At 59.1% G+C, this 26,713-nt stretch overlaps 1 protein-coding gene across 2 annotated transcripts; it reads left to right on the top strand.

Moving 5' to 3' along the window:
* Nucleotides 1-241: 241 nt before the first annotated feature.
* On the top strand, nt 242-26,683 carry CELSR2 (cadherin EGF LAG seven-pass G-type receptor 2). Of its 2 annotated transcripts, none has more exons than XM_014835193.3 (34): nt 242-3,693; nt 8,160-8,807; nt 12,307-12,529; nt 12,938-13,053; nt 13,230-13,318; nt 13,696-13,853; nt 14,269-14,432; nt 14,592-14,717; nt 15,092-15,258; nt 15,551-15,838; nt 15,925-16,099; nt 16,335-16,476; nt 16,653-16,773; nt 17,195-17,378; nt 17,544-17,645; nt 18,379-18,473; nt 18,720-18,929; nt 19,430-19,613; nt 19,727-19,855; nt 19,941-20,121; nt 20,297-20,464; nt 20,564-20,690; nt 20,785-20,985; nt 21,301-21,475; nt 21,806-21,918; nt 22,074-22,153; nt 22,243-22,369; nt 22,479-22,601; nt 23,209-23,336; nt 23,572-23,660; nt 23,771-23,962; nt 24,101-24,271; nt 24,412-24,646; nt 24,965-26,683. In XM_014835193.3, exons 1-34 carry the CDS (start codon nt 381-383, stop codon nt 24,990-24,992), a joined length of 8,772 nt encoding a protein of 2,923 aa, XP_014690679.2. In that variant the 5' UTR covers nt 242-380; the 3' UTR covers nt 24,993-26,683. The 2 variants fall into 2 exon arrangements, with proteins under 2 accessions (XP_014690679.2, XP_070343071.1); XM_070486970.1 differs by having other exon boundaries at nt 25,108-26,683.
* The last annotated feature ends 30 nt before the right edge of the window (nt 26,684-26,713 follow it).

Genomic DNA, 26,713 nt, shown 5'->3' on the forward strand with positions numbered 1-26,713 from the left:
GCAGCTCCGCGGACGCAGGTGGGCGATCTCGCGGGGGCGAACGGGGCGCCCCTGGGTTCGGGGGGCCAGCAGGGCCAGCGGCGCGCGCGGCCCGCGGGCGCAGGTGGCGAGAGCCGGGCGTGCAAGCGAAGGCGCGGCGCCAGTCCGCGGTGGTGGGGGTGACCCGGGCGCAGGCCCGGCTCGGAGAGCGGTGGGAGCCCAGGCGGGTGGGAGGGCGCAGTGCCGGGCCCCGCCAGGCATCAAGGCGCAGGCCCCGCGGGGCAAAGGAGTGGCCCCCGGGCACCAGCGCCCCGTCCCGGGCATGAGGCGCGGCGGGGTGGGCAGGAGCCGGAGGAGGAGCCGCCGCCGCCTTTGACCCGGCCGGCCCGGAGCAGGGAGAGATGCGGAGCCTGGCGGCCCGCGCCCCTCTTCCAACGCCGCTGCCGCCGCTGCTGCTCCTGCTGCTGCTGCTGCTGCCGCTGCCACCACTACTGGGAGACCAGCTGGGACCTTGTCGTTCCCTGGGGCCCGGGGGACGCGGCTTCTCAGGGGCCTGTGCCCCCGTGGGCTGGCTCTGTCCAGCCTCAGCCTCGAACCTCTGGCTCTACACCAGTCGCTGCCGGGATTCGGGGACCGAGCTGACTGGCCATCTGGTGCCCCACCACGATGGTCTGAAGGTCTGGTGTCCAGAATCCGGGGCCCATATCCCCCTGCCGCCAGCCCCAGAAGGCTGCCCCTGGAGCTGTCGCCTCCTGGGCATTGGAGGCCACCTTTCGCCACAGGGCAAGCTCACCCTTCCCCAGGAGCACCCATGCTTAAAGGCCCCACGGCTGAGATGCCAGTCCTGCAAATTGGCGCAGACCCCAGGGCTCAGGGCAGGGGAAGGGTCAGCAGGAGAGTCCATGGGTGGGCGTCGGAAAAGGAATGTGAATACAGCTCCCCAGTTCCAGCCCCCCAGCTACCAGGCCACAGTGCCCGAGAACCAGCCGGCAGGTACCCCTGTGGCATCCCTGCGGGCCATCGACCCAGACGAGGGCGAGGCAGGTCGGCTTGAGTACACCATGGATGCCCTTTTCGATAGCCGCTCCAACCATTTCTTCTCCCTGGACCCAATCACTGGTGCTGTGACCACAGCTGAGGAGCTGGATCGTGAGACCAAGAGCACCCATGTGTTCAGGGTCACGGCACAGGATCATGGCATGCCCCGACGCAGTGCCCTGGCCACACTCACCATCTTGGTGACTGACACTAATGATCACGACCCTGTTTTTGAGCAGCAGGAGTACAAGGAGAGCCTCAGGGAGAACCTGGAGGTTGGCTATGAGGTGCTCACCGTCAGAGCCACAGATGGTGACGCCCCTCCCAATGCCAATATTCTGTATCGCCTGCTGGAGGGGCCTGGGGGCAGCCCCTCTGAAGTCTTTGAGATTGACCCTCGCTCTGGGGTGATTCGAACCCGTGGCCCAGTGGATCGGGAAGAGGTGGAATCTTACCAGTTGACAGTGGAGGCAAGTGACCAGGGTCGGGACCCCGGGCCACGGAGCGCCACAGCCGCTGTTTTCCTGTCTGTGGAGGATGACAATGACAATGCCCCCCAGTTTAGTGAGAAGCGCTACGTGGTCCAGGTGCGGGAGGATGTGACACCCGGGGCCCCTGTACTCCGGGTCACAGCCTCAGATCGAGACAAGGGCAGCAACGCCCTGGTGCATTACAGCATCATGAGTGGCAATGCTCGGGGACAGTTTTACCTGGATGCCCAGACTGGGGCTCTGGATGTAGTAAGCCCTCTTGACTATGAGACAACCAAGGAGTATACCTTACGGATTCGAGCACAGGATGGTGGCCGACCCCCACTCTCTAACGTCTCTGGCCTGGTGACAGTTCAGGTCCTGGATATCAACGACAATGCTCCCATCTTTGTCAGCACCCCCTTCCAGGCTACTGTTCTGGAGAGTGTCCCCTTAGGCTACCTGGTTCTCCATGTCCAGGCCATTGATGCGGATGCTGGGGACAATGCCCGCCTCGAATACCGCCTTGCTGGGGTCGGGCATGACTTCCCCTTTACCATCAACAATGGCACAGGCTGGATCTCCGTGGCTGCTGAGCTGGACCGAGAGGAGGTTGATTTCTACAGCTTTGGGGTAGAAGCCCGAGACCATGGCACCCCAGCACTCACTGCCTCGGCCAGTGTCAGTGTGACCATCCTGGATGTGAATGACAACAACCCAGCCTTTACTCAACCAGAGTACACAGTGCGACTCAATGAGGATGCAGCTGTGGGCACTAGCGTGGTGACGGTGTCAGCTGTGGACCGTGATGCCCACAGTGTCATCACCTACCAGATCACCAGCGGCAACACCCGCAACCGCTTCTCCATCACCAGCCAGAGTGGTGGTGGGCTAGTGTCCCTCGCTCTGCCACTGGACTACAAACTGGAGCGACAGTATGTGCTGGCTGTCACCGCCTCTGACGGCACGCGGCAGGACACGGCACAGGTGGTAGTGAATGTCACCGATGCCAATACCCATCGTCCCGTCTTTCAAAGCTCCCACTATACAGTGAATGTTAATGAGGACCGGCCAGCAGGCACTACAGTGGTGCTGATCAGTGCCACGGATGAGGACACAGGTGAGAATGCCCGCATCACCTACTTTATGGAGGACAGCATCCCCCAGTTCCGCATCGATGCAGACACAGGGGCTGTCACCACCCAGGCTGAGCTGGACTACGAGGACCAGGTATCTTACACCCTGGCCATCACTGCTCGGGATAATGGCATTCCCCAGAAGTCTGACACCACCTACCTGGAGATCCTGGTAAATGATGTGAATGACAATGCCCCTCAGTTTCTGCGGGACTCCTACCAGGGCAGCATCTACGAGGATGTGCCTCCCTTCACCAGCGTCCTGCAGATCTCAGCCACTGACCGTGACTCTGGCCTTAATGGCAGAGTCTTCTACACCTTCCAAGGGGGCGATGATGGAGATGGTGACTTTATCGTGGAATCCACGTCAGGCATTGTGCGAACACTGCGGAGGCTGGATCGCGAGAATGTGGCCCAGTACATCTTACGGGCATACGCAGTGGACAAGGGGATGCCTCCAGCCCGCACGCCCATGGAAGTGACGGTCACTGTGTTGGATGTGAATGACAATCCACCTGTCTTTGAGCAGGATGAGTTTGATGTATTTGTGGAAGAGAACAGCCCCATTGGGCTGGCTGTGGCCCGAGTTACAGCCACTGACCCTGACGAAGGCACCAATGCCCAGATCATGTACCAGATCGTGGAGGGCAACATCCCTGAGGTCTTCCAGCTGGACATCTTCTCTGGGGAGCTGACTGCCCTGGTGGACTTGGACTATGAGGACCGACCTGAATACATCTTGGTCATCCAGGCCACGTCGGCTCCCCTGGTGAGCCGGGCTACAGTCCACGTCCGCCTGCTTGACCGCAATGACAACCCACCAGTGCTGGGCAACTTTGAGATCCTTTTCAACAACTATGTCACCAACCGCTCAAGCAGCTTCCCAGGGGGTGCCATTGGCCGCGTGCCTGCCCATGACCCTGACATCTCAGACAGCCTGACTTACAGCTTTGAGCGAGGAAATGAACTCAGCCTGGTCCTGCTCAATGCCTCCACAGGCGAGCTGAGGCTGAGCCGGGCACTGGACAACAACCGGCCTCTGGAGGCCATCATGAGCGTGCTGGTGTCAGGTAAGGAACGGCCCAGGTGACGCTGGGGTGGGGGTGGCCCTTGGAGCAGCCATCCAAGTAGGAACTACTGACCCACCTCTCTGCGCAGTGCCTGGCACAGAGGTTGAGGGGCAAGATGTAGGTTAGGAATGAGCCCCAGGAATCCTGGCGGCTGGTGCAGGCCCCACCTGCCACCCGGGGCTGGGCTGGGCTGCTTTGGTTGGCTGCCCCCTGCCTACCGGCCTATGACGTGGTAGGGGAAGTTTTGAGAGGCTGTCCTGACCGTGGCTGCCAAGAATTGTGAAAAAAGGCGCGTGGAAGACTGGGGGGCCCGGAGAGCTGGGGGAGAGTGGGTAGGGGTGGAGGGGACTGTGGCTGGGGAGGGGCAAGCAGGCCCCCTCGGCACCCCTTCACACCAGGCGGGGTATTCCTGTGATCTCATACAGCCTCTGACAGAGCTGAGGGCTCTTGGGGCACAGGGTTGCCGCCGCGGGGTCAAGACCCTGCAGTTGGGCCTCTTCTGGCCCCTTCTGGCTCCCGGCTGAGCCGCAGACTGGCTGAGGGGGACTTTGTCTGGTGCATTCTTTTCCCTCCAGGCAGAAAGAGCCTGGCCTGGCTCCCCCTTCAGAGCTCCCGCAGGAAGTGAGGCCAGAGCTCATTGTCTCTGTCCAAACAGACCCCACTGTCAGAGGCCGTGGTTTGGGGTCGGCTTGGGGGAGGGGCTGCAGTGAAGCCAGGGGCAGGCTGAGGCCTCCTGGGCCCCCTTGTCACCCCATGGACTGTTTGTAGGATGCCAGGCCTTCCCTGCTGGCTGTGACCAGCCTAGGCTAGAGGAATGCGGTATGGGGACCAGGATGAGCCATGGGACTGGTGGTGGCCTTTGAGGGCAGAGCCCCTGATCCGGTGGGGAAAGAATAGAGTCCCAGGGCGTGGGAGTCTGGCCAGGACCCAGGCTGGGCATTCCTGCTGCTTGGCCAAGCGCTCAGCCTGCAGACTCCCTGGACAGGAGGGCTGGGGGGGAGAGTTGGGGTGGGGGCGGCATTCTGTCTTCTGTCAGCTGTGGGGAGAGCGCGGCAGCAGCAAGGAGGGAGGGAGCCAGCCCCCGGTTGCTGAGCCCCTTCTCCAAGCCTGGGAACAACTAGGACCCTCCTGAGGGCCCACTGTTAGCTGCACCATGGAGTGGATGGGTCAGGGTGCCCCCATGTGACACATCAGGGAAGACAGGAAGAGAGGAGCCTGGCAGGCCTCCACTCCCCCCCAACCCAAGTCCGGGCCTGGAGGGGAGTAAGAGGCATGGTGACACCTCAGCCCTCTCCCCACTCATGGTCGCTCCTGGACAGATGCCTCCCTGGGCCTATTCTTCAGGTGGCCCTGGGAGCCAGGGTGCGTGAGCTTCTAGAGGTCATGGACAACGATCTGTGCCTCTTGAAGCTTCGGTTTCTCCTCTGAGAGGAGGCAGTGGGAGGCTGGAGTTCCTTATCTCGTGTCCTTCTCTGTACTGGGTGGAGAAGCAGTGGGAAGAAGGGGAAAAGAGGGGCCTCTTGGTCCTGTCCTCCCCCCAGGCTGCCCAGGTGAGTGTGGCAGGACATGAGGGATGGGGGCAGAGGAGGCCCCACCCAGGCTTCTGGCTCCTCCCAGGGCAGAGCCCCAGGCCTTGGCTCCCCTATCATAGATGGGCAGGCCTCTGCTGGCCCTCCAGCCCTAGCCCCACCCTCTCCTCGGCCCTGACCCTCGGAGGCAGTCACCACGGCAACTCCAAAGTTCAGGGAGGCTGGGATGGGGGGAATTGACTCCCACTGCCCCTTTGTTTTCCTTCTCTTGTTCTTTGTGTCTTCTTTCTTCCCTGCCCCTGCCCATAGGGGCCCTCTGCACTGCCCCTCTCTGTTGCCCTCTCCCCATCTCCTGTGTGGCTCTCTCCTCCTTTCCCACTTTCTCCATTGCTGGCTCTTTTCCTGGGCCTTTGTCTTGCCATTTGGTCTCCGTGTTCATGCCTCTCCAACTTCCCCCTCTCTTGTGCCCTGTGGCTGCAGCTGCCCCAGCTTGGGCCGGATGACTCTCCTGAAGCCTGAATTCTCCCTGCCTCTTTCTTACTCTGCCAGAACATGCAGGAGCTCCTGTCTGTGGCCTGGTCAGCCCCCAGAGTGGCAGACCCCTCCAGGCCTACAGCCACCACTGGCACATCTGCCAGGGGAAGAGAGGCTTGGAGTCCGATTCTGCCACAGTCTGGGAGCTGGCACTTTTCCAGGTGTGATTGGCTGGGCTCTGGGCACAAGCGGTGTTTCCTGGGGTCAGAACCCACCCCAACCCTGTTCTGTCCAGGAGGATGGCTCAGGCAGTGCACCCCCACCCCTGTTCCCACTGATGCCTTTGCACCTGAGGGGCGACTCAGGTCAAAGCAGAGGAGAGGAGCAAAGACAGAAGAGCAAGCAGGAGGTTGACTGCTGGGGATGGGGGACAATAGCAGAGGGGGCAGGTGGCCACAGATGGTGGACCAGATGGGAAGCAACAGAGACACACTGGGCGAGGGGCACAGGCGGGGCCTGGGGCAGCAGAGGGGGGACATACGGAGGAGTGCTTGTTCCCAGGGCTGAGTGGTGGTGAGGTTTCTCTGCTCATTGGCCTTGACTGCCCCTCCCCTCCTGAATCAGTCTGGAGCACTCTGTGTAGACTCTTAAGCTGCTTTCTGCCTAGAGGAACTATCCCATCATGGAATCACTGGGCAGAGGTACCAGGCACACAAGAGTCCTGTGCCAGCTCTGTACCTGAGTGCAGGGGGATCTGAAAGAGGGAGAAAAATAGAGCCTGAGGTCATAAATCTGGGCAGGCTTCCTGGGGTAGGTGAGTTTAGGGCAGGTTAGAAAACTAGGAGGGCTGTGGGTTGGTGTTTGGGTAGACCGGGTAGGAAGGAACAGCCTGTTCAGTAGCTGCGAGACAAGAGTGGGAGAAGCAGAAGTGGGTGATGACAAGCTTGCTTGCTGGTGAGAGCAGGCGGGCCTCGGCAGTCTCAAGCAATGAGGCTGGAGGGCAGGTGGCGAGTGGGCCAAGGACATGGCTGAGATGGGTGTCTGCTCAGAGCCTTCCCAGGCCCAAGTGAGCCACCCAGTGTAGTCAGCCACCTCAAGGAGGTGACACAGAAGCAGAATCTATTCCCAGAGTCCTCTCCTATTCCCACCCCACCCCAGAAACCCCATCTCCTGCCCCTTTCCTGCTAGGGTGTCCTTTTTTTATAGCTACTCAGGGCCCCTCCCGTGGGTTTTAAAGACCATTTCTTTACAATGGAGACTGAATAGATTCTCATCAACATCTTAGTATTTACTGAACACCTACTGTGTATAGGACATGGCAGTAAATTAAAATATGAGAACCCCTTATAAGCCATTTCCCCCTCCCCTTGGCCTCCAGCTTTCATTTTTGAGCTAAATAAAATCCATTCCCATGTGTATATGCATTCAGGTGTGTGTGGTATTTCTGGGCTTAGGGTGTGTAGGTGGAGTGAGACACCGGAGTGTGTTAGCACTTAGCTGTTTATGAGGGAGTGTGCGGCTGGGGGTGTGGCAGACATTCGCTGTAATGCATTGAGCCAAGTGGGCGATGAGTAGCTAGAAGCCCTAGGGCCAGAGGAGAAATCAGCCCAGTGGGGCTCTGTCCGGGTCTCAGGTTGGAGAGCTGCCCAGGCCCTTCCATCTCTGCCCTCCCCCCGTGGTCCCCCACAGCACTGGGGCAGCGGGTGGTGCTACCACTGGTAAGGTGGCTCAGCTGGATTTCCTGGGGTGGGGCCCCCCGGGCTACCCTCAGCAGCCCAGAGAGTTGGGCGGGAAGAATGCTTTGTGTGGGACGTTGCCATGGGGATAGTGGGCCTGCGCCCAAGCAGCCATGGGGCTCAGTGGGAGGGGGACTGGGTGGCCCACTGACCCAGTTCACCCCCCCAACTCTGCCTCCATGGGGGAGGGAGGAGCACAAGCAGGGTCAGCATTATGGTAGTGTTGAAATATAGAGGCTGAGGGGGCAGGAGGATTATATTTGTGGGTTCCTCATGGTGCTCTGGGCCTTGTGGAGAGGTCAGAAAAAGGCAAAATGGGATTCTTGTGCAGGAAAGCTCCGAGTCTGGTACAAGGGAGCAGGACCCATGGCTTGGGCAGGGAAGGTGCACAAGCATTAAAAGATGCTCCAGGCTGCACAACAGAGGGTTTGGGGAAAGTATGCAAAGGGAACTTGTGGGAATCTAATCCCCTTAAGCGCCTATGTGGCTGATGCCTCAAGGAGTGACTTGCCCACAGGTGACATACAGAAACCTCCTTGGACACCTTTATGCCATTTAGGAAAGGGGGCCCCTTTTTGGCAACGGAGCAACGCAGGAGTGTGCGGGCTGGATTGCAGCCCCACTCACTCCCTCCTCTGGGAGCTCCCGCCCAGGGCCAGGTCCTTGGCGTGGCACCCCTGCCCTCCCCACCCGCAGGCCGGGTCTTGACCTTGTCACCTCTCCGCAGACGGCGTGCACAGTGTGACAGCCCAGTGCGCACTGCGCGTCACCATCATCACGGACGAGATGCTCACGCACAGCATCACGCTGCGACTGGAGGACATGTCGCCCGAGCGCTTCCTGTCGCCGCTGCTGGGCCTCTTCATCCAGGCGGTGGCAGCCACGCTGGCCACACCCCCAGACCACGTGGTGGTCTTCAACGTGCAGCGGGACACCGATGCCCCTGGCGGCCACATCCTCAATGTGAGCCTGTCGGTGGGCCAGCCTCCGGGGCCCGGGGGCGGGCCCCCCTTCCTGCCCTCCGAGGACCTGCAGGAGCGCCTGTACCTCAACCGCAGCCTGCTGACGGCCATCTCGGCGCAGCGCGTGCTGCCCTTCGACGACAACATCTGCCTGCGCGAGCCCTGCGAGAACTACATGCGCTGCGTGTCGGTGCTGCGCTTCGACTCCTCCGCGCCCTTCATCGCCTCCTCCTCCGTGCTTTTCCGGCCCATCCACCCAGTCGGGGGGCTCCGCTGCCGCTGCCCCCGCGGCTTCACGGGCGACTACTGCGAGACCGAGGTGGACCTCTGCTACTCGCGGCCCTGCGGCCCCCACGGACGCTGCCGCAGCCGCGAGGGCGGCTACACCTGCCTCTGCCGCGACGGCTACACGGGTGAGCCACGGGAGGGGGACCGTGGGGGCGCGCTGGAAGTGCGCGCGCAAATCAGGCTGAGGACTGGGGTGCCCTGTTCCTTTCCAGAGTAACGTACAGATTACACTGCCATTCACAAGTCCCATTGCCTTCACAACAACCTATTGAGGAAGGCAGAGAGGGGAGCCTTTCTTCTGCGCCCCCTCCCCCCCCCCCCCCCCCCCCGCCCCGTTCCAGTGTAATTGAGGTCAGCGCTAGCTCCAGAGCCAGTCTGCTTGGGTTTGTATCCCAGCTTTGACACTAGTAGCTGTGTGACCTTGGGCAACTTAGTTAACCTCTCCGTGCTTCAGTGTTTGTTTGTTTGTTTTTACCTGTTTGTTCTCTTTCTTTAATATAATAAAAGTATATAGCCATTTGAAATCATCACATACTATTACATAGATTTGAAACACTGGAGAAAATTCCCTTTAAAATCCCAGGTAGTATGGCATTTCTAAACATGACCTCAAAGTTAGAAATGTTTAACGAAATGAGTGATAGTGTTGAGTACTATGGTAGACACTGTCAGTTGCTTACTCAAAGCTATTTTCTTGCACCACTTATTATTATTATTACTAATTATTAAACGTTTCTCTGAATCCCAGTCTTAGCCACTGAGACCTGAGCAGTCTTTTGCAGAGCTTTTGGAAAGCTTTTAATTCTTTTTTTAAATTTTTTTAATTTGAGTTCATAAGAGTTTACATCATTGGGAAACTTCAGTTGTACGTTATTTCTTGTCTGTCACCACGTAAGTGCTCCCCTTCACCCCCTGTGCCCACCCCTCACCCGCTTCCCCTGGTAACCACTGAACTGTTTTCTTTGTCCATGTGCTTGTTTATATTCCACGTATGAGTGAAATCATCTGGTGTTTGTCTTTCTCAGTCTGGCTTATTTCACTAAGCATGATTCCCTCCAGGTCTTTCCGTGTTGTTGCAAATGGGATGAATTTGTCTCTTTTTCTGGCTGAGTAGTATTCCATTGTATATTTATATACCACATCTTCTTTGTCCAATCATCAGTCGATGGGCACTTGGATTGTTTCCACATCTTGGCTGTTGTGAATAATGCTGCAATGAACATAGAGGTGCATATGTTACTTTGGGTTGTTGATTTCAAGTTGTTTGGGTAGATACCCAGTAGTGGGATAGCTGAGTCATATGGTAGTTCTATTTTTAGTTTTTTGAGGAATCTCCATATTGTTTTCCATAGTGACTGCACCAGTTTGTATTCCCACCAGCAGTGTATGAGTGTTCCCTTTTCTCCACACTCTCTCCAACATTTGTTACTTTTAGTCTTAGAGATTATAGCCATTTTAGCAGGTGTAAGGTGGTATCTTAGTATAGTTTTGATTTGCATTTCCCTGATGATTAGTGATGTTGAACATCTTTTCATGTGTTTCTTGGCCATCTGTATGTCTTCTTTGGAAAAATGTCTTCTGCCTATTTTTTGATCAGACTGTTTTTCTGTTGTTCAGTTGTGTGAGTTCCTTATATGTTATGCAGATCAACCCCTTATTGGATATATGATTTGCAAAAATTTTCTCCCAATTGGTGGGTTGTCTTTTGGTTTTGATCCTAGTTTCTTTTGCCTTGCAGAAGCTCTTTAAGTCTGATGAACTCCCACTTGTTTATTTTTTCTTTTGTTTCCCCTGTCTGAGAAGACATGATATTCAAAAAGATCCTTTTTAGTTCAATGTCAAAGAGAATACTACCTATATTATCTTCCAGGAGTTTTATGGTTTCAGGACTTGTCTTCAAGTCTTTGATCCATTTTGAGTTTATTTTTGTGTATGGCGTGAGATAATGGTCTGCCTTCACTCTTTTGCATGTGGCTGTCCAGTTTTCCCAACACCATTTGTGGAAGAGACTGTCTTTTTCTCCATTGTATGTTCTTGGCACCTTTGTCAAAGATTAGCTATTGTGCCTCAGTATTTTAAAATGAGATAGTGAATCTACTTCCATCATAGGGTGGTTGTGAGGATTAATTTAATGCATGTAAAGAGCTGGCCCATGGAAAGTGTTGGCTGTGATTTAAGGGAACGCGGTGGTTGGTGACTTGCTCCAGAGCTCATCTCTCAGCTTGGTTAGAGGTGAGGCTGGGCCTAGAACCTGGTCTCCCTCCACTACGGAATGAGTTGCCTTTCTGAGCTGCATTGAGGGGAAGGTCCAGAAGAGCCGGGGAAACTGAGGGGTTTGGGTGCAGGGATGGGGGTGTTTCAGAACGTCATTGCCCCCATGGGACCCTGAGCAAAAGAGCTCCACCTCTGCCCAGCTGCCTAAAAGAGGGTCCTCACCAGTAGGCCTCCCTGTTGGCCTATGACCCAGGGTCTTTACACCTTCTGTCCCCTGTCTCTCCTAGGATGCTCGCTGTCTCTGCTTTGTGCTCCTGACCCCTCCCTGTCCCTCAGGACACCTCCTTTTCCTCTCCCCCGTGGGCCCCTCCCTCCCCATGCCTTAGGCCTTGCGCCCTCTCCTTCAGAGCCATGCCCACTGACTCTGCCAGCAGTGGCAGGCAGGCCCCACCGCCTTCCCTGCTGCATCTTCCTGTCCAGAACTTGCCAGACTTGACTCTTCTCAGCTGCTGCCGGGGGTGGGGGGGGGGGGGCGCGGGGGGGAGGGGAGTCTTTGTCCAGGAGGATGGAGGGGGGGAGCTTGGAGTAGGCGAACAACAGTTTCCATGGAAACAGGAGCCAGTCACTAGGCACAAGAGCTGAGAACCTATCTCTAGAATCTGGGAATGGGGAGAGAGAGAAAGGGGTGGATTTTTCCCATCTGATGTTGGAATTTGCACTCCTCCCTTGAATCCTGGTCTGCTCCCAGGGCTCCGTTCCCCACTCTCTTAGCATCTCCCAAGTGCACAGAGGTCCTCAGTGTGGATCCCAGGGCTCAGGGTGGGATTTCTCTGCCCATTCCTGGGGAGTCCCCAACTTCCCCCACATCTGACAAATCCCAGTGGAAGCCTGGTCTCATCCCCAGGGAGGGAAACAGATCTTGGCGCCTGACAGGGACAAAAGCACCAGTGGGAGGGGGGGGGAAGGGGGTTTGGCACCAGCCCTCGTGCTGTCCTACAGGCCCTTCCCTCCATGCACATTCACCCCTGCAGGGACCTAAACACCCCCAGGCTTGCTTGGTAGCCATGACACTGACATCTACTAGGACCTGACCCTTATGACCAGGGACCTTGCAGGCCTGTGCTCTTGAGGCCCAGACAGAGGTGCAGAAGCTTCAAGGGATTTGCAGGGGAGCAGTATGTGGGGTTGTGGCAAGAATGGCCCAGGGGGCCAAACAGCCCTGGGGAGGGCTGGGTTTCATGTATCTCAGAGAAGATGGGCACATGGGAAGAAGTGGGGATACCTGGGAGGGTTTGAGAGTTTTCTGGGGGTCACCAGGGACCATGGGAGGTGTCACTGAGTGGGAAGGAGTCCTAGTTCCCCTCCTCCTCCTGAGGCACTTAGTACTCGCCTCCCTTTCCTCGCACACAGGTGAGCACTGTGAGGTGAGTGCCCGCTCAGGCCGTTGCACCCCGGGTGTCTGCAAGAATGGGGGCACCTGTGTCAACCTGCTGGTGGGTGGCTTCAAGTGCGACTGCCCATCTGGAGACTTCGAGAAGCCCTACTGCCAGGTGACCACACGCAGCTTCCCCGCCCGCTCCTTCATCACCTTTCGTGGCCTGCGCCAGCGCTTCCACTTCACCCTGGCCCTCTCGTGAGTGGCTGGGCACTGGGGGGTGAGGGGGCACCGTGGGAGCCTGGGGCGCCTCCTGTTCTGTAGACAAGGTGAGAGGTCAGGCAGTGAAAGCACTCGGAGCAGGTCGTTGGCAGAGCCAGGTCTGCACTTGGAGTTGCCTGTGCACTTTCCCAGGAGACCTCCCTCACGCACCAGGGTCCGCCTCACTCCTCCCACCCCACCCTCGAGGGTGGGGAGCCAGGATGCCAGGATTCTGGTTCTGATTTAGGTTCATCTTCCACACTCTATGCACATGGCCCATTCCCTTGGCCAAGGTGTCAGCCCTCTGCAGGGTCCTGGGGAGGATCAGGGGCTAGCCAGGTGGCTGGGGTGCTGGCATCCAGGCAGGTGCCCCATTCCCTGCCCCCATCCCCAATGCCTGCTCAGGTTTGCCACCAAGGAGCGTGACGGGCTGCTGTTGTACAACGGGCGCTTCAACGAGAAGCATGACTTTGTGGCTCTCGAGGTGATCCAGGAGCAGGTCCAGCTCACCTTCTCTGCAGGTGATCCCTCGGGCCCAGTGTCCTTGCCCATCTCCCAGAGGCTCCATGTCTCTCAGCCTTTGACCCCAAGTCACACACTCTCCCAGCCAAACCTGGGCCCAGCCCCAAACATGAGCACACCCTCCCCATTCCCAGCCCTCATCTGGTGTCCCAGCTCACCTGGGTCCTTTCCCCAGGAGAGTCGACCACCACCGTGTCCCCATTCGTGCCCGGAGGGGTCAGTGACGGCCAGTGGCACACAGTGCAGCTGAAGTACTACAATAAGGTGGGTGTGGGATGGGGTCAAGGAGTTGGAGGGTCCTGTCCTTGGCTCAGGTGCTCACCCAGGCCCCTAGGGGCGCTGGCCGTGGCACTTCTGGCTAAAAGGGAGGGGGTGTGGGGACTTGCCACCTCTCAGGGCATTCCTTTTCCACGGGGTAGTGCAAGATGCTCCCTGTCCCCTTGGGCAGGCACAGACTCGAATGGACGTTGAGGAAGGTAGTTAAGCACACAAATCAGTGAGCACGTGTGTGTGCATGTATGTGTATATATGTGTGTGTACACAAGGGGGTGTCCATGTGTGCTGGGGTCTTTGTGCCTGGCCCATGAACCTAGTGAGCTCCTTGCCCACTGTTTCCTTTCTCTGCCCTTCCTTGTCCACAGCCACTGTTGGGCCAGACGGGGCTCCCACAGGGCCCATCCGAGCAAAAGGTGGCTGTGGTGACCGTGGATGGCTGTGACACAGGAGTGGCCCTGCGCTTCGGAGCTGTGCTGGGCAACTACTCCTGTGCAGCCCAGGGCACCCAGGGTGGCAGCAAGAAGTGAGCGGGGAGAGGGCTGGGGGCTGGGGGAGGGGTGAGGTGCGGGTCCAGGCAGGGAGGGAAGGTCGAGAGGGTGGGCCTTCCGGGGGGCCTGAAATGGGAGCCAGTCCAAATGGGGGCCTTCCCTCACCTTGTTTCCCTGCTCAGCCCTCTGCCCTGTGTGCTGGTGGGGGTAGCGGGCAAGGTCAGGGGTGGGGGGGGTTAGAGCTGGGCCTGTGGAATGGCCTGGGGAGGGGGTGAGAGGAGATGAGAGCAGCTCCAGGTCAGGGTTCTCCCCTTCCCCTGGCTGCTCTGCAGGGGCCCTGGGCTCCTGCCTGGGCCCTCTGCCTCTCTGGCCTGGCGGCAGGGTGTGAGGAGAAGGAAGAGTCAGAAGCTCCGCACTCTGCCGCATGTCGCCATCATTTTTGCCCCCCAGGTCTCTGGATCTGACAGGGCCCCTGCTGCTGGGCGGGGTGCCTGACCTGCCCGAGAGCTTCCCTGTCCGGACGCGGCACTTTGTGGGCTGCATGAGGAACCTGCAGGTGGACAGCCGGCACATGGACATGGCTGACTTCATTGCCAACAACGGCACTGTGCCTGGTATGGGAGCCTGGGGTAGGGGCCAGGCCAGGAGACCGATGCAGAGAGGAGGGGTTATCCCTGGGATGGGGACTCCTGCACATGGGGGTCTCAAAGCTCCCTCCAGCCACAGGTTTTCTGTTTGGAGGCCCCGCCTGAGCCCCCTTCTCTCCATTCTAGGCTGCCCTGCCAAGAAGAACGTGTGTGACAGCAACACTTGCCACAACGGGGGCACCTGTGTGAACCAGTGGGACTCATTCAGCTGCGAGTGCCCTCTGGGTTTCGGGGGCAAGAGCTGTGCCCAGGGTAGGAGGGGCAGCAGTCAGAGGCTGAGGCCTGGGCACTGTCAGCAGTGCTGGGAACACTGGCAGGGCCTGGGCAGGCACTGGGCAGGCACTGGGCAGGGCCCGGCCGAGCTGGGCTGTGGGTGGAAAAGCGTGTCTGGGCAGAGCCCTGAGAGGGCAGCACAGGAGACAAAGGGCCCAGTCAGAGGCAGGCCTGGGCACAGTGTGGGGCGGGCCCAGGGCAGGTAAGTGCTCCGAAGGGCGGGTCCAATGAGGGGAGTGGACACTAGGAGAGGCAGCGCCCTCCTCCTGTGGAGCTGCCACTGCTGAGCATCCTACGCCTGGGGGTACCCAGCTGCTCTGCCCCTCAGAGTCTGCCTTTATCTGCCTCCCCAGAAATGGCCAACCCACAGCGCTTCCTGGGCAGCAGTCTGGTGGCCTGGCATGGCCTCTCCCTGCCCATCTCCCAGCCCTGGCACCTCAGCCTCATGTTCCGCACACGCCAGGCCGATGGCGTCCTGCTGCAGGCCGTCACCAGGGGGCGCAGCACCATCACCCTGCAGGTGATGCAGGGAGGGTGGGGGCGGGCGGGCCCTGGCCCGGGCTGCAGTTGTCTCCAGGCGGCTGGTCATAGGTGGCTGGGCAGGGTCTTTTATTTCCTGGAAATGAAGAGGCAGCTGGATTGGTTCGTGGGTCACTGCTGCCATCTACTGGGCCTGAGGGAAATAATACTTTTCCTCTCTGGCTTCAGCAAGGCAGTGGGATGGGTTTGGTGGTTCAGGAAGGGGTACAGTGGGCTGGAAAAAGCCGACTGTGGCCGTCTGCTGACCCTCCTTTCTTTCCTCCTGGTGCCAGCTGCGGGAGGGCCACGTGGTGCTGAGTGTGGAGGGCACAGGGCTCCAGGCCTCGTCTCTCCAGCTGGAGCCAGGCCGCGCCAATGATGGCGACTGGCACCATGCGCAGCTGGCCCTGGGAGCTAGCGGGGGCCCCGGCCATGCCATCCTGTCCTTCGACTATGGGCAGCAGCGGGCAGAGGGCAACCTGGGCCCCCGGCTGCATGGGCTGCACCTGAGCAACATTACAGTGGGAGGAGTGCCTGGGCCAGCCAGTGGTGTGGCCCGTGGCTTCCGGGGCTGTTTGCAGGTGAGTATCCTCCCTGAGCCTCCCATTCCCACCACCACCTGGAGATCTGCTCCACAGAGGTCCACCACTGCCCATGTCCCTCCCAGGGTGTGCGGGTAAGCGAGACACCCGAGGGTGTTAGCAGTCTGGATCCCAGCCGCGGGGAAAGCATCAACGTGGAGCCAGGCTGTAGCCTGCCGGACCCCTGTGACTCGAACCCGTGTCCTGCCAACAGCTATTGCAGCGATGACTGGGACAGCTATTCCTGCAGCTGTGATCCAGGTATGCTGGGGATCCAGGGCAATGGCGCAGGTTAACGGGTGCCCAGGGTCTCACTCTGGCTCTGCTGTGTGACCTAGGGCCAGTCATATCACCTCTCTGAGCCTCATTCTCCTGCACCACAAAGCCATAGCCAGCTTGTATGATGCTGAGAGTGGAAGAAGGTGGATGAAGACAGTTTTGAAGAAAGCGCCAGAGGATGGTGGGGATTGAGCCTCTCCTGTCTTTCTGGGTCCAGGTTACTATGGTGACAACTGTACTAATGTGTGTGACCTGAATCCGTGTGAGCACCAGTCCACATGTACACGAAAGCCAAGTGCCCCCCACGGCTACACCTGCGAGTGTCCCCAAAATTACCTTGGGCCATACTGTGAGACCAGGTAAGTGGACCAGGGCATGCAGCAGCAGATCCCAGTGGCCACTGCCTATCTCTGGTGTGTTCCTCAGAGCACCGAGAACTTGGCTGAGCCACAGCCAGTGTCAGAAGGGCCACACACTGCTACACCAGGTGGGGGTGGCAGAGGGAGCCCATGCCTGCCTTGGCCTCTCTCTGCAGGGTTGACCAGCCTTGTCCCCGAGGCTGGTGGGGACACCCCACGTGTGGCCCGTGCAACTGTGACGTCAGCAAAGGCTTTGACCCAGACTGCAATAAGACAAGCGGCGAGTGCCACTGCAAGGTGACAGCCCCGACCTAGACCTCCACAGCGGCCACCTCGGCCTCTGTTGTGCACCTCCTAGTCTCCTGAGGGAGGTAGTGGAGAAAGCCTTCCCAGACAGAGCTGCCTTTTCTCTAACAGGCGGGCAAGGGACTGTTTATGCTCATTGTCTGGAGTGTGGGGGGACCCAGGACTGATATTTAACCAGTGAGCTCTTGGGCCACCTGTACTGGTTGTTTGCAGCCTGTTTTGATTGGTTGGTGTTGAACTGATGGGTTAAACTCCAAATCAATTACCAGTTGTTAAATATTTTGAATACCACTCTTGGGGGGACCTGAGGTCAGGGAGCCTCTCTCCAGAGAGGCCACAGCTGAAAGAATTTGTGAGCATCTCGGGAAGAGAGCCAGAGCCATTGACCCCTATTCTCCCTCCTTCCTCCCAGGAGAACCACTATCGGCCACCTGGCAGCCCCACCTGCCTCCTGTGCGATTGCTACCCCACAGGCTCTTTGTCCCGTGTCTGTGACCCTGAAGACGGCCAGTGTCCGTGCAAGCCGGGCGTCATTGGGCGCCAGTGTGACCGCTGTGACAACCCCTTTGCTGAGGTCACCACCAATGGCTGTGAAGGTGGGGATCCCGCAATGGGTGGGTGGCACTCCCCACTGTGTGCCAGGTCCCCGTGTCCCAGGGAGGCCGGGAACAGGGCCTGGTTGCAGGCCTGAGGATGCTGGGGAGCCTGGGTACAGCTGCAGGGGCAGCTCCTCCCGGATGACTGTGTGTGCTTCCCTGCAGTGAATTACGACAGCTGCCCACGCGCCATCGAGGCTGGGATCTGGTGGCCCCGTACCCGCTTCGGGCTGCCTGCTGCTGCCCCCTGCCCCAAAGGCTCCTTTGGTAGGTGCTGGAGACCTAGAATGGGATACTGAGGACTTGGCCTCTCATCAGCGGAGTGAGGGCGGGAAGCCCCTGGCGGCAGATCCTGGGACCCCACTTTCTGGCCTTCAGGTCCTGGAGACTCCATGTCCCATTCTTCCTTGGCTCACTGTTTCTCTGCTCCCAAGGTTGCCCAGATGAAGGGCATCCACTGGACTGTTAGCAAGAGTGCAGAAAAACCTGCAGTGTGCCTAGCACAAGGCTAGTGCTCGAGATTCAGAGATGCATCACACAGGGTTCCCATCCTTGGCTCACCCCCTGGTGCTGGAGTTGTGCCACTGGAAAGACAGTCTGGAGAGTAGGGGATGTTGGGTGCTGTCCCAGGGGACCCAGCCCCAGGATGGCGGCTGGCGCTGCTCCTTGGGTTGACGCTGAGCAGAGTTCATAAGCAGAGAGTGGCAGAGAGCACATGTGGTGGCTTGAGAGGGGCAGCGATGTCTGGGGGCTCAAGGCGGCCATGTGCCCCATGCTCCTGTAGCCCTTGTATGGGCCCATCTTGCAGAGGCTTTGGCTGTAATGTCCTACACACCTGTCTCCCTGTGTCACCTGGGCCATAGAAGGGCAGGGCCTTTGCTTGCTTGTCTCCTGTCTCCGGCCCACGAGTGTGCTGGCCCCCAGCAGAACTTCTCAGCCAGGTCTTGGCAGCCTCCTGTGTCTCTCCCTGAGGCCAGTCCTCTTGGCTTCCTTCCCCCAGGGACCGCTGTGCGCCACTGTGACGAGCACAGGGGCTGGCTCCCCCCAAACCTCTTCAACTGCACATCAGTCACCTTCTCAGAGCTGAAGGGCTTTGTAAGTGAACCTCTTCATCTCCATTCCACCCTCCCCTTCCCCCTGCCCAGTCTCACTTGGCTGACTCAGTTTTGGAAAGGGATTCTGGAATTCTAGCCCCTGCCTCCTGGGACCCCCACCTGGAGAGGCCATTTCTCCCCTCTGAGGCCCTTTTACCCCAGAGTTCCCATTCTGCTCTCTGGGTGCCTCACTGCCACCCTCGTGTGCTGACCCCTGCCCACCCTGTCTCATCTGGCTCTGTCCTAGGCTGAGCGCCTGCAGCGGAATGAGTCAGGCCTGGACTCGGGGCGCTCCCAGTGGCTGGCCCTGCTTCTGCGCAATGCGACACAGCACACAGCTGGCTACTTTGGCAGTGATGTCAAGGTGGCCTACCAGCTGGCCACACGGCTGTTGGCCCACGAGAGCGCCCAGCGGGGCTTCGGGCTGTCTGCCACGCAGGATGTACACTTCACTGAGGTGGGGCTTGGAGGGGGCAGGACTGGCTGGTTAGGTGGGGGGGGGGGTCACAGTGAGTGAGTCTGCTCCTGGCAACCTGGGGGCAGAGTGGGGAACACTCCCCCACCCCTGCTTTGGGGAGCTCCCAGCTGGCATGAGACCTCCATGAGATCTCCTGAGTCATGGCCCAGCACTTGGGTAATTTAGAGCACCTCTTTTCATAGCAAGGTGCCCGTAGAAAATAATATTTGCATCAGGGCCTGTCTGACCAGGCTTCTCGTAGCAGAGGCCCAGACCACTGTGCCTGGGTGGGGAGGAATCAGAATCCCGTACAGATCATATGTGTGGGTCCTGGCACAGGGCCTGGGCAGCTCTTAGTTAGACAGTGAGGAGGAAGGATTAGAGGGAGGATCATGATGGGGGGAGCCAGGGCTGGTCCAGACATAGGCTGACGCCTGGCGGTGGGGATGAGAAGGTGTGGAGGTGCGGGCACAGCCCACTGTGACTGTGCCCACCCCCAGAATCTCCTGCGAGTGGGCAGTGCCCTCCTGGATGCAGCCAACAAGCGGCACTGGGAGCTGATCCAGCAGACAGAGGGTGGCACCGCCTGGCTGCTCCAGCACTATGAGGCCTACGCCAGTGCCCTGGCCCAGAACATGCGACACACCTACCTAAGCCCCTTCACTATTGTCACACCCAACATTGGTGAGACTGGTGCCTGGATTGGGGGGCGGTTGGTGGAACGTTCCTGGCAAGGGTGGCTGTGCTGGGGCCTTGCCCGCCTCAGCCAAGGTCTGACCTGTGACCCCCCTCCCTAGTCATCTCTGTAGTGCGCTTGGACAAGGGTAATTTCGCTGGGGCCAAGCTGCCCCGCTACGAGGCGCTGCGGGGGGAGCGGCCCCCGGATCTTGAGACAACAGTCATTCTGCCCGAGTCTGTCTTCAGAGGTCAGTGGGGGCCCAAAGGGTGGGTCAAGGGCCAGGTGAGGGATCTGTGCAGGGCCCAGCTGAGTGGACAGTGTTCTGCTCCTAGAGACGACCCCTGTGGTCAGGCCCGCAGGCCCCGGAGAGGCCCAGGAGCCAGAGGAGCTGGCACGGCGTCAGCGGCGGCACCCGGAGCTGAGCCAGGGTGAGGCTGTGGCCAGCGTCATCATCTACCGCACCCTGGCTGGGCTGTTGCCCCATAACTATGACCCAGACAAGCGCAGCCTGAGGTGAGCAGCTGGGGAGACAAGCGGGGGAGGGGCAGGGGCATGGGTCGGGTGGGTAAGTACTGCTGAGACATGAAGAGGAGAGGAGCCAAGGGCTGGGGGCATCTTGGAACACTAAGAGGTATCCCCCAGTCACACAACTACCACGGTGACCATGCGCCTGCCTGCCCCACATCAGAGTTCCCAAACGCCCTGTCATCAACACGCCTGTGGTGAGCATCAGCGTCCATGATGATGAGGAGCTTCTCCCTCGCGCCCTGGACAAGCCAGTCACGGTGCAGTTCCGGCTGCTGGAGACGGAGGAGAGGACCAAGCCCATCTGTGTCTTCTGGAACCATTCGATTCTGTGAGCCCGCACTGCCCTACCCCTGAAGCTTTAGGTCAAGAGCCCAGGTCCCTGGGTGCTCCACCCTCCTTGTCTCCTGACCCTGCCACCCTCACGCAGGGTCAGTGGCACGGGTGGCTGGTCGGCCCGAGGCTGTGAAGTCGTCTTCCGCAACGAGAGCCACGTCAGCTGCCAGTGCAACCACATGACGAGCTTCGCTGTGCTCATGGATGTGTCCCGGCGGGAGGTTGGACCCACAAGGGGCAGCCGCCAAGCTGGGGGTGGGAGCCCAGGGCACTGCCCTTCCTAATTCCCCTGGCCCCCTGCCGCCCTCCCTGCAGAATGGGGAGATCCTGCCACTGAAGACACTGACATACGTAGCCCTAGGGGTCACCTTGGCTGCCCTGCTGCTCACCTTCCTCTTCCTCACTCTCCTGCGTGCCCTGCGCTCCAACCAGCACGGCATCCGACGGAACCTGACTGCGGCCCTGGGCCTGGCCCAGCTGGTCTTCCTCCTGGGAATCAACCAGGCTGACCTGCCTGTAAGATGTCTCTCCTCACCCAGAGATCTTCCCCAACTTCCAGCCCTCTCAAGCTCCTTTATGAGTCCTCCCCAGCACCCACTCTTAATCCGCTCCTGCAGCAGTAACTGATGAAGAGCCCCGGCCAGTGCATGGCCCACAGTTTCCTCTTCTCTATCTCCCCTTACTTCCCCAGCATCCTACAGTACCTTCCTCTGGCCCAGACTTGCCCTGAAGCACCTCCCAACCCCCAGGCCTTCCCCCTCTGCCTGACGAGAGCAGAACCCCTGCTCTGGGTATGTCTGGTCACTGACCTGCTGTGGCCTGGGCCCTCAGTTTGCTTGCACAGTCATCGCCATCCTGCTGCACTTCCTGTACCTCTGCGCCTTTTCCTGGGCTCTGCTGGAGGCCTTGCACCTGTACCGGGCGCTCACTGAGGTGCGCGACGTCAATGCTGGCCCCATGCGCTTCTACTACATGCTGGGCTGGGGCGTGCCCGCCTTCATCACAGGTACCCCTACCCCTGTTCCAGGCCTTGAGGTTCTACGTCCCTCTGCCCTGGGTCCACCTTCATGCCACGGTTTCCCTGCCCACATCCCAGGCCAGAGGCCTACATCCCTATGCCCCAGGCCAAGTTCTCCATAGGCATCACTCTGATTTAACCCAGCCCCTGAGACCCCCACCCAGGGTCCGGGTCCCCCCTCCTGGAGAGGGTGACATGGACAGATGGTGGGTAGAACCCGTCATCCTCTGTGTCTGGCTCTGTGAGCCCACTTGACTGTCTGACTGATTCCCAAGCCTCTGACCACCCCTGTCTCTGCTGCTGTCATCATACTCCCAGGTCTAGCTGTGGGTCTGGACCCCGAGGGCTATGGGAACCCTGACTTCTGCTGGCTCTCCATCTACGACACGCTCATCTGGAGTTTCGCTGGCCCTGTGGCCTTCGCTGTCTCAGTAAGTGCTAGAAAGCTGGAAAGTGGGCTGGGGGTGAGCAGGCTGAGTGTGTCTTCAGGATCCCCTTTAGGAATGGCTGAGGCTGCCGGGGCCCTGTAGGGTGGAGGCTGTCTGTCCTCTGATGATCCCCCTCACGCCTCCCCCTCCCCTGCTAGATGAGTGTCTTCCTGTATATCCTGGCGGCCCGGGCCTCCTGTGCTGCCCAGCGGCAGGGTTTTGAGAAGAAAGGCCCTGTGTGAGTATGGGGAGCGGGTGCTTGGGCAGTGGACGGGCCTCGGTGTGGGAGGCCTCATAGTCAGACTCCTGGCCCGCCCCTCTCCCCAGCTCGGGCCTGCGGCCCTCCTTCGCTGTCCTCCTGCTGCTGAGCGCTGCGTGGCTGCTGGCACTGCTCTCCGTCAACAGTGACACCCTCCTCTTCCACTACCTCTTTGCTGCCTGCAATTGCATCCAGGTACCTGGCCCAGCCCATGCCTTGTGGGAGCCCCATGGAGATGGGGCGGGTGCTTGGCTGTGGGGTACCCGAATAAGCACTTAGATAGTTGCTGCCTCTTGCCTGCCAGGGCCCCTTCATCTTCCTCTCCTACGTGGTGCTTAGCAAGGAGGTCCGGAAAGCACTCAAGTTTGCCTGCAGCCGCAAGCCCAGCCCTGACCCTGCTCTGACCACCAAGTCCACCCTGACCTCGGTGAGGGAGCCAGGGGTCAGGGGGCAGAGGAGGGGTCTTGGGGTAGGGGGCGGCAGGAGGCCCCAGGAGCCTGTTCTCTGTGCTTTTTGCCCCCTTTTTCTCCATCCTTACATCCTTTCCTGGTGGGAAGGAGGAATGGTGAAATGGTGTGTGTGGCCTGGGAAGAAGGGAGTATGGAGGGTGGGGAGGAAGATTTTGACTAGGGAGAGATGGGAGCGGTGCTTGGAAGAATAAAGTGAGGAAGTGGCCAAGATAGGTAATCAGGTCGTGGATGCTCAACACCTGAGAATCCCTCGTGAATCTTGGTGAATCTTTTGTCTCCCAGGATGCTCTCAGGAGACAGACCCTGGTCCATCTTTTACCAACAAGCTCTTATTCAGCCGGTTCTGGGGTACTTGGGGTGCATAGGATTGGCACAGCTATGGCAGAGCTACAGCCACAACTAGGCCCTGATCATGGGGGCAGCAGAGACGTGGGGCCTCTCTCTCCCAGACCTGGGCACGTGGGAGGCAGAACTTAGGACAAGCTCCCTTGGCTCTTCCACTTCTCAGCTTGGGGCTACCCCATCCTGCTTCTCCACTTACTGACTCCTCTGTTCCCTCCCTAGTCCTACAACTGCCCCAGCCCCTACGCAGACGGGCGGCTGTACCAGCCCTACGGAGACTCGGCAGGTTCTCTGCACAGTGCCAGCCGCTCGGGCAAGAGTCAACCCAGCTACATCCCCTTCTTGCTGAGGTGAGCCCTGGCCATGGCAGGGGTGGGGAGGAGAGAAGAGCACCGTGGGTGCCAGACCCAGGCCAGCCAGCCGCTGGGAGTTGAGTAGCACACACTGTGACTGACACAGGTGGCAGCTTGAATTAGAAGCAGTAGGGGACACGGAGCAGGAACTGGAAAACCCAGGAGAGAGAAGAGAATGGGACGCTGGGCAAGGGGCCAGCCTGACCCCTCCAGCATGGTCTTGTCTTCTTAGGGAGGAGTCCACACTGAACCCTGGCCAAGGGCCCCCTGGCCTTGGCGACCCAGGCGGCCTATTCCTGGACGGTCAAGATCAGCAGCATGGTGAGGGCGGAAGCCCCTGACAGCCGGTGGGGGTGCGGGGCAGCTGCCTGGCCTTGCCGAGGGTGGGTGGAGGTGGGTGGGCCAGCTGTGATCTCTCCCCCACCTCCCAGATCCTGACACAGACTCCGACAGTGACCTGTCCCTGGAAGATGACCAGAGTGGCTCCTATGCCTCTACCCACTCATCAGACAGTGAGGAGGAGGAAGAGGAGGAGGAGGAGGCCGCCTTCCCTGGAGAGCCGGGCTGGGACAGCTTGCTGGGCCCTGGGGCCGAGAGACTGCCCCTGCACAGTACCCCCAAGGGTGGGCCAGCGCCTGGCCTGTGGCCTTTGGGGATAATGGGAGGGCAGAGGACCTGGGATTCTTGGGAAGCAAGACTGGGTAGTGACTTTACTAGCTGTCTGCCTTCTCTCAGCCTCATCTACTTCCTTTCTGCACCAGATGGGGGCATGGGGCCCGGGAAAGCCCCCTGGCCAGGAGACTTTGGAACCACAGCAAAGGAGAGTGGTGGCAAGGGGGCCTCCGAGGAGCGGCCGAGGGAGAATGGAGATGCTCTGCCTCGGGAGGGGTCCCTGGGCCCCCTTCCAGGCCCTTCTGCCCAACCTCACAAAGGTTAGTGGGGCACACCAGCTGCCATGCCCCCCAAGTTGGCAACCTCACACCTCACATTTGCCCCGTGGCTGGTGGGGCTCTGTAGGGCAGCCCCTTCCCCCACCTCCTGCTCCTCATGCACCTTTCCTCCTGGCTCACAGGCATTCTCAAGAAGAAGTGTCTGCCCACCATCAGTGAGAAGAGCAGCCTCCTACGGCTACCCATGGAGCAGGGCACAGGGTCTTCTCGGGGCTCCTCAGCCAGTGAGGGCAGCCGGGGCGGGCCCCCTCCCCGCCCACCGCCCCGGCAGAGTCTCCAGGAGCAACTGAACGGGGTCATGCCCATCGCCATGAGCATCAAGGCAGGCACAGTGGATGAGGACTCATCGGGCTCCGAGTGAGTGTGCTGAGTGGGCGGGACAGGGTGCAGCCCAGCAGAGGCCCGGCTGGGCTCTGAGCTGCCCCCAGGCTACTCTGGTTGGCTCTCAGAGGACGAATGGGCAGAGTGTGACCCGGCTCCCTTACTGTGATGTGCCCACAAACCATGGTGCCCTGTGGGGTCAGCCCAGCCCAAGCATTGGGTAGAGTGAGGGAGGGTGGGGAGCTGGGGGTGCTTTTCTGTTTCCTTCTTCTGGTGAAAGCTTCTCACTGTCTCCTCTGCTCCGACTAACTCTCTGTCTGCCTTTTCTGTCACTTTCCTTTCCTGCCTCTCCAGATTTCTCTTCTTTAACTTCCTGCATTAACCCTGGGCCGGTGGTTCCTACACCCTGAGGCTCCCTTACCTTCCCCAGCTGCACTCATGCCCCTACTCCTGTCTTGTGCTTTATCCCGCCCCTGCTCCCCACCGCCTGCCTGCAGCAGCGACGAAACATCCATCTGAGGAGCCTGGGCCTTGCCGGGAGGGGCAGCCACCCCACCCAAGGCCATCTAGTGCCAACTCCCTCCCCTACCATCCCCCTCACTGCACTTTGGACCCCTGGGGCCAACATCTCCAAGACAAAGTTTTTCAGAAAAGAGGAAAAAAGAATTTAAAAAAGGATCGCCACTCTTCATGACTTCAGGGATTAATTTTTTTTATATGCTGGAAACTGACTCCCTTTCCCTTCCCAAAGAGGATAGGACCTCCCAGGATGCTTCCCAGCCTCTCCTCAGTTTCCCATCTGCTGTGCCTCTGGGAGGAGAGGGACTTTTGGGGGGCCTGCCCCTCATTTGCCATCACCAAAAGGAAAGGACAAAGCCACACGCACCCAGGGCGTCACAGCCCTGCAGGCTGCACCCGGGCAGGCCTCAGTATGGCGAGGGCGTCAGGGCAGAGGGCACTCCTCACCCTGCCTCTGCCGCCCCTCCCAGGAACTGAAAAAGCCCTGTCCGGTGAGGGGGCAGAAGGACTCAGCGCCCCCAGACCCCCAAATGCTGCATGAACACATTTTGAGGGGAACCCGTGCCCCTGGGCGGTGGCCGGGCCACCCCAGCCCCTCTCCTTCCCCTGGACTCTGGCCCCGTGCTGCAGCCCGGGCATTTGCTCAGTTTGCTGACCCAAAAGTGCTTCATTTCCCTGCCGGACCCGCACCGGGGAAGGCCAGTCATGTGTTAAGTTGCGCTTCTTTGCTGTTGTGTGGGTGGGACGGGAGGAAGAGTAAATACAGTGCTGGCTCATTGCCCCAAGCGGTTCAAGCACAGGTCTCAAGTCTGAGTTCTGGTGTCCACTCACCCAACCCCCAGGGTCAGGCAAACCCCACTTTGTCTGACCTGCTGTGGCCTCTGAGACGTGTTCTATTTTTAACCCCTTCTTGGAATTGGCTCTCTTCTTCAAAGGACCAGGTCCTGTTCCTCTTTCTCCCCGTCCCCCACTCCCAGATCCCTGCGAAGAGAGAGTTAATATATATTTTTTATTTATTTGCTTTTTGTGTTGGGATGGGTTTGTGTCCGGTCCCAGGGGGTCTGATGTGGCCGTCACAGGTTGGGTATGTACCCCGCAGTCCTGGTGTGGGGGCCTGAGGCCCTTTCCCTCGCTCCAGGCTGTCATCTCCCAGCCTCTCCTCCCCTCTTCTCAGTTTTACCAACTGCTATTCGAGTCACCATCGCTAAGCTTGTATTCCAGTCTTGTCACTGACTATCCTCTGGAGCATGTGGCTAGAAAAAGAGGCCATGGACAGAAAAATTGTTCCCGTTTCTCATTTGTAAGGCTGGTCTCTGGCTTTTCTGCCATGGATTCTCCCCCTGACCTCTTCCCTCAGCAATTCCTGCAAAGGGTTAAAAATTTAACTGGTTTTTACTACTGATGACTTGACTTAAAAAAATGCAAAGATGCTGGATGCTAACTTGATACTAACCATCAGATTGTACAGTTTGAGTGTTACTGTAAATATGGTAGGGCTTTGTGGGTTTTTTTTCATTTCCCCATACTACTGAATAAACTAGTTCTGTGCGGGTCGAGCACTGTCATCATGTCTTCTGTGTGGTG

This window comes from Equus asinus, chromosome 16 (assembly GCF_041296235.1).
Source record: "Equus asinus isolate D_3611 breed Donkey chromosome 16, EquAss-T2T_v2, whole genome shotgun sequence".
Classification (NCBI taxonomy): domain Eukaryota; kingdom Metazoa; phylum Chordata; class Mammalia; order Perissodactyla; family Equidae; genus Equus; species Equus asinus.

What these genes read in the sequence shown, in the direction of transcription:
- CELSR2 (XM_014835193.3), top strand. Translation starts at nt 381, where the DNA reads ATGCGGAGCCTGGCGGCCCGCGCCCCTCTTCCAACGCCGCTGCCGCCG. An exon ending in CTGCCCCAAAGGCTCCTTTG is followed by an intron (nt 17,646 to 18,378) that starts GTAGGTGCTGGA and finishes TCCTTCCCCCAG; the next exon opens with GGACCGCTGTGCGCCACTGT. An exon ending in CCAAGTCCACCCTGACCTCG is followed by an intron (nt 22,602 to 23,208) that starts GTGAGGGAGCCA and finishes TTCCCTCCCTAG; the next exon opens with TCCTACAACTGCCCCAGCCC.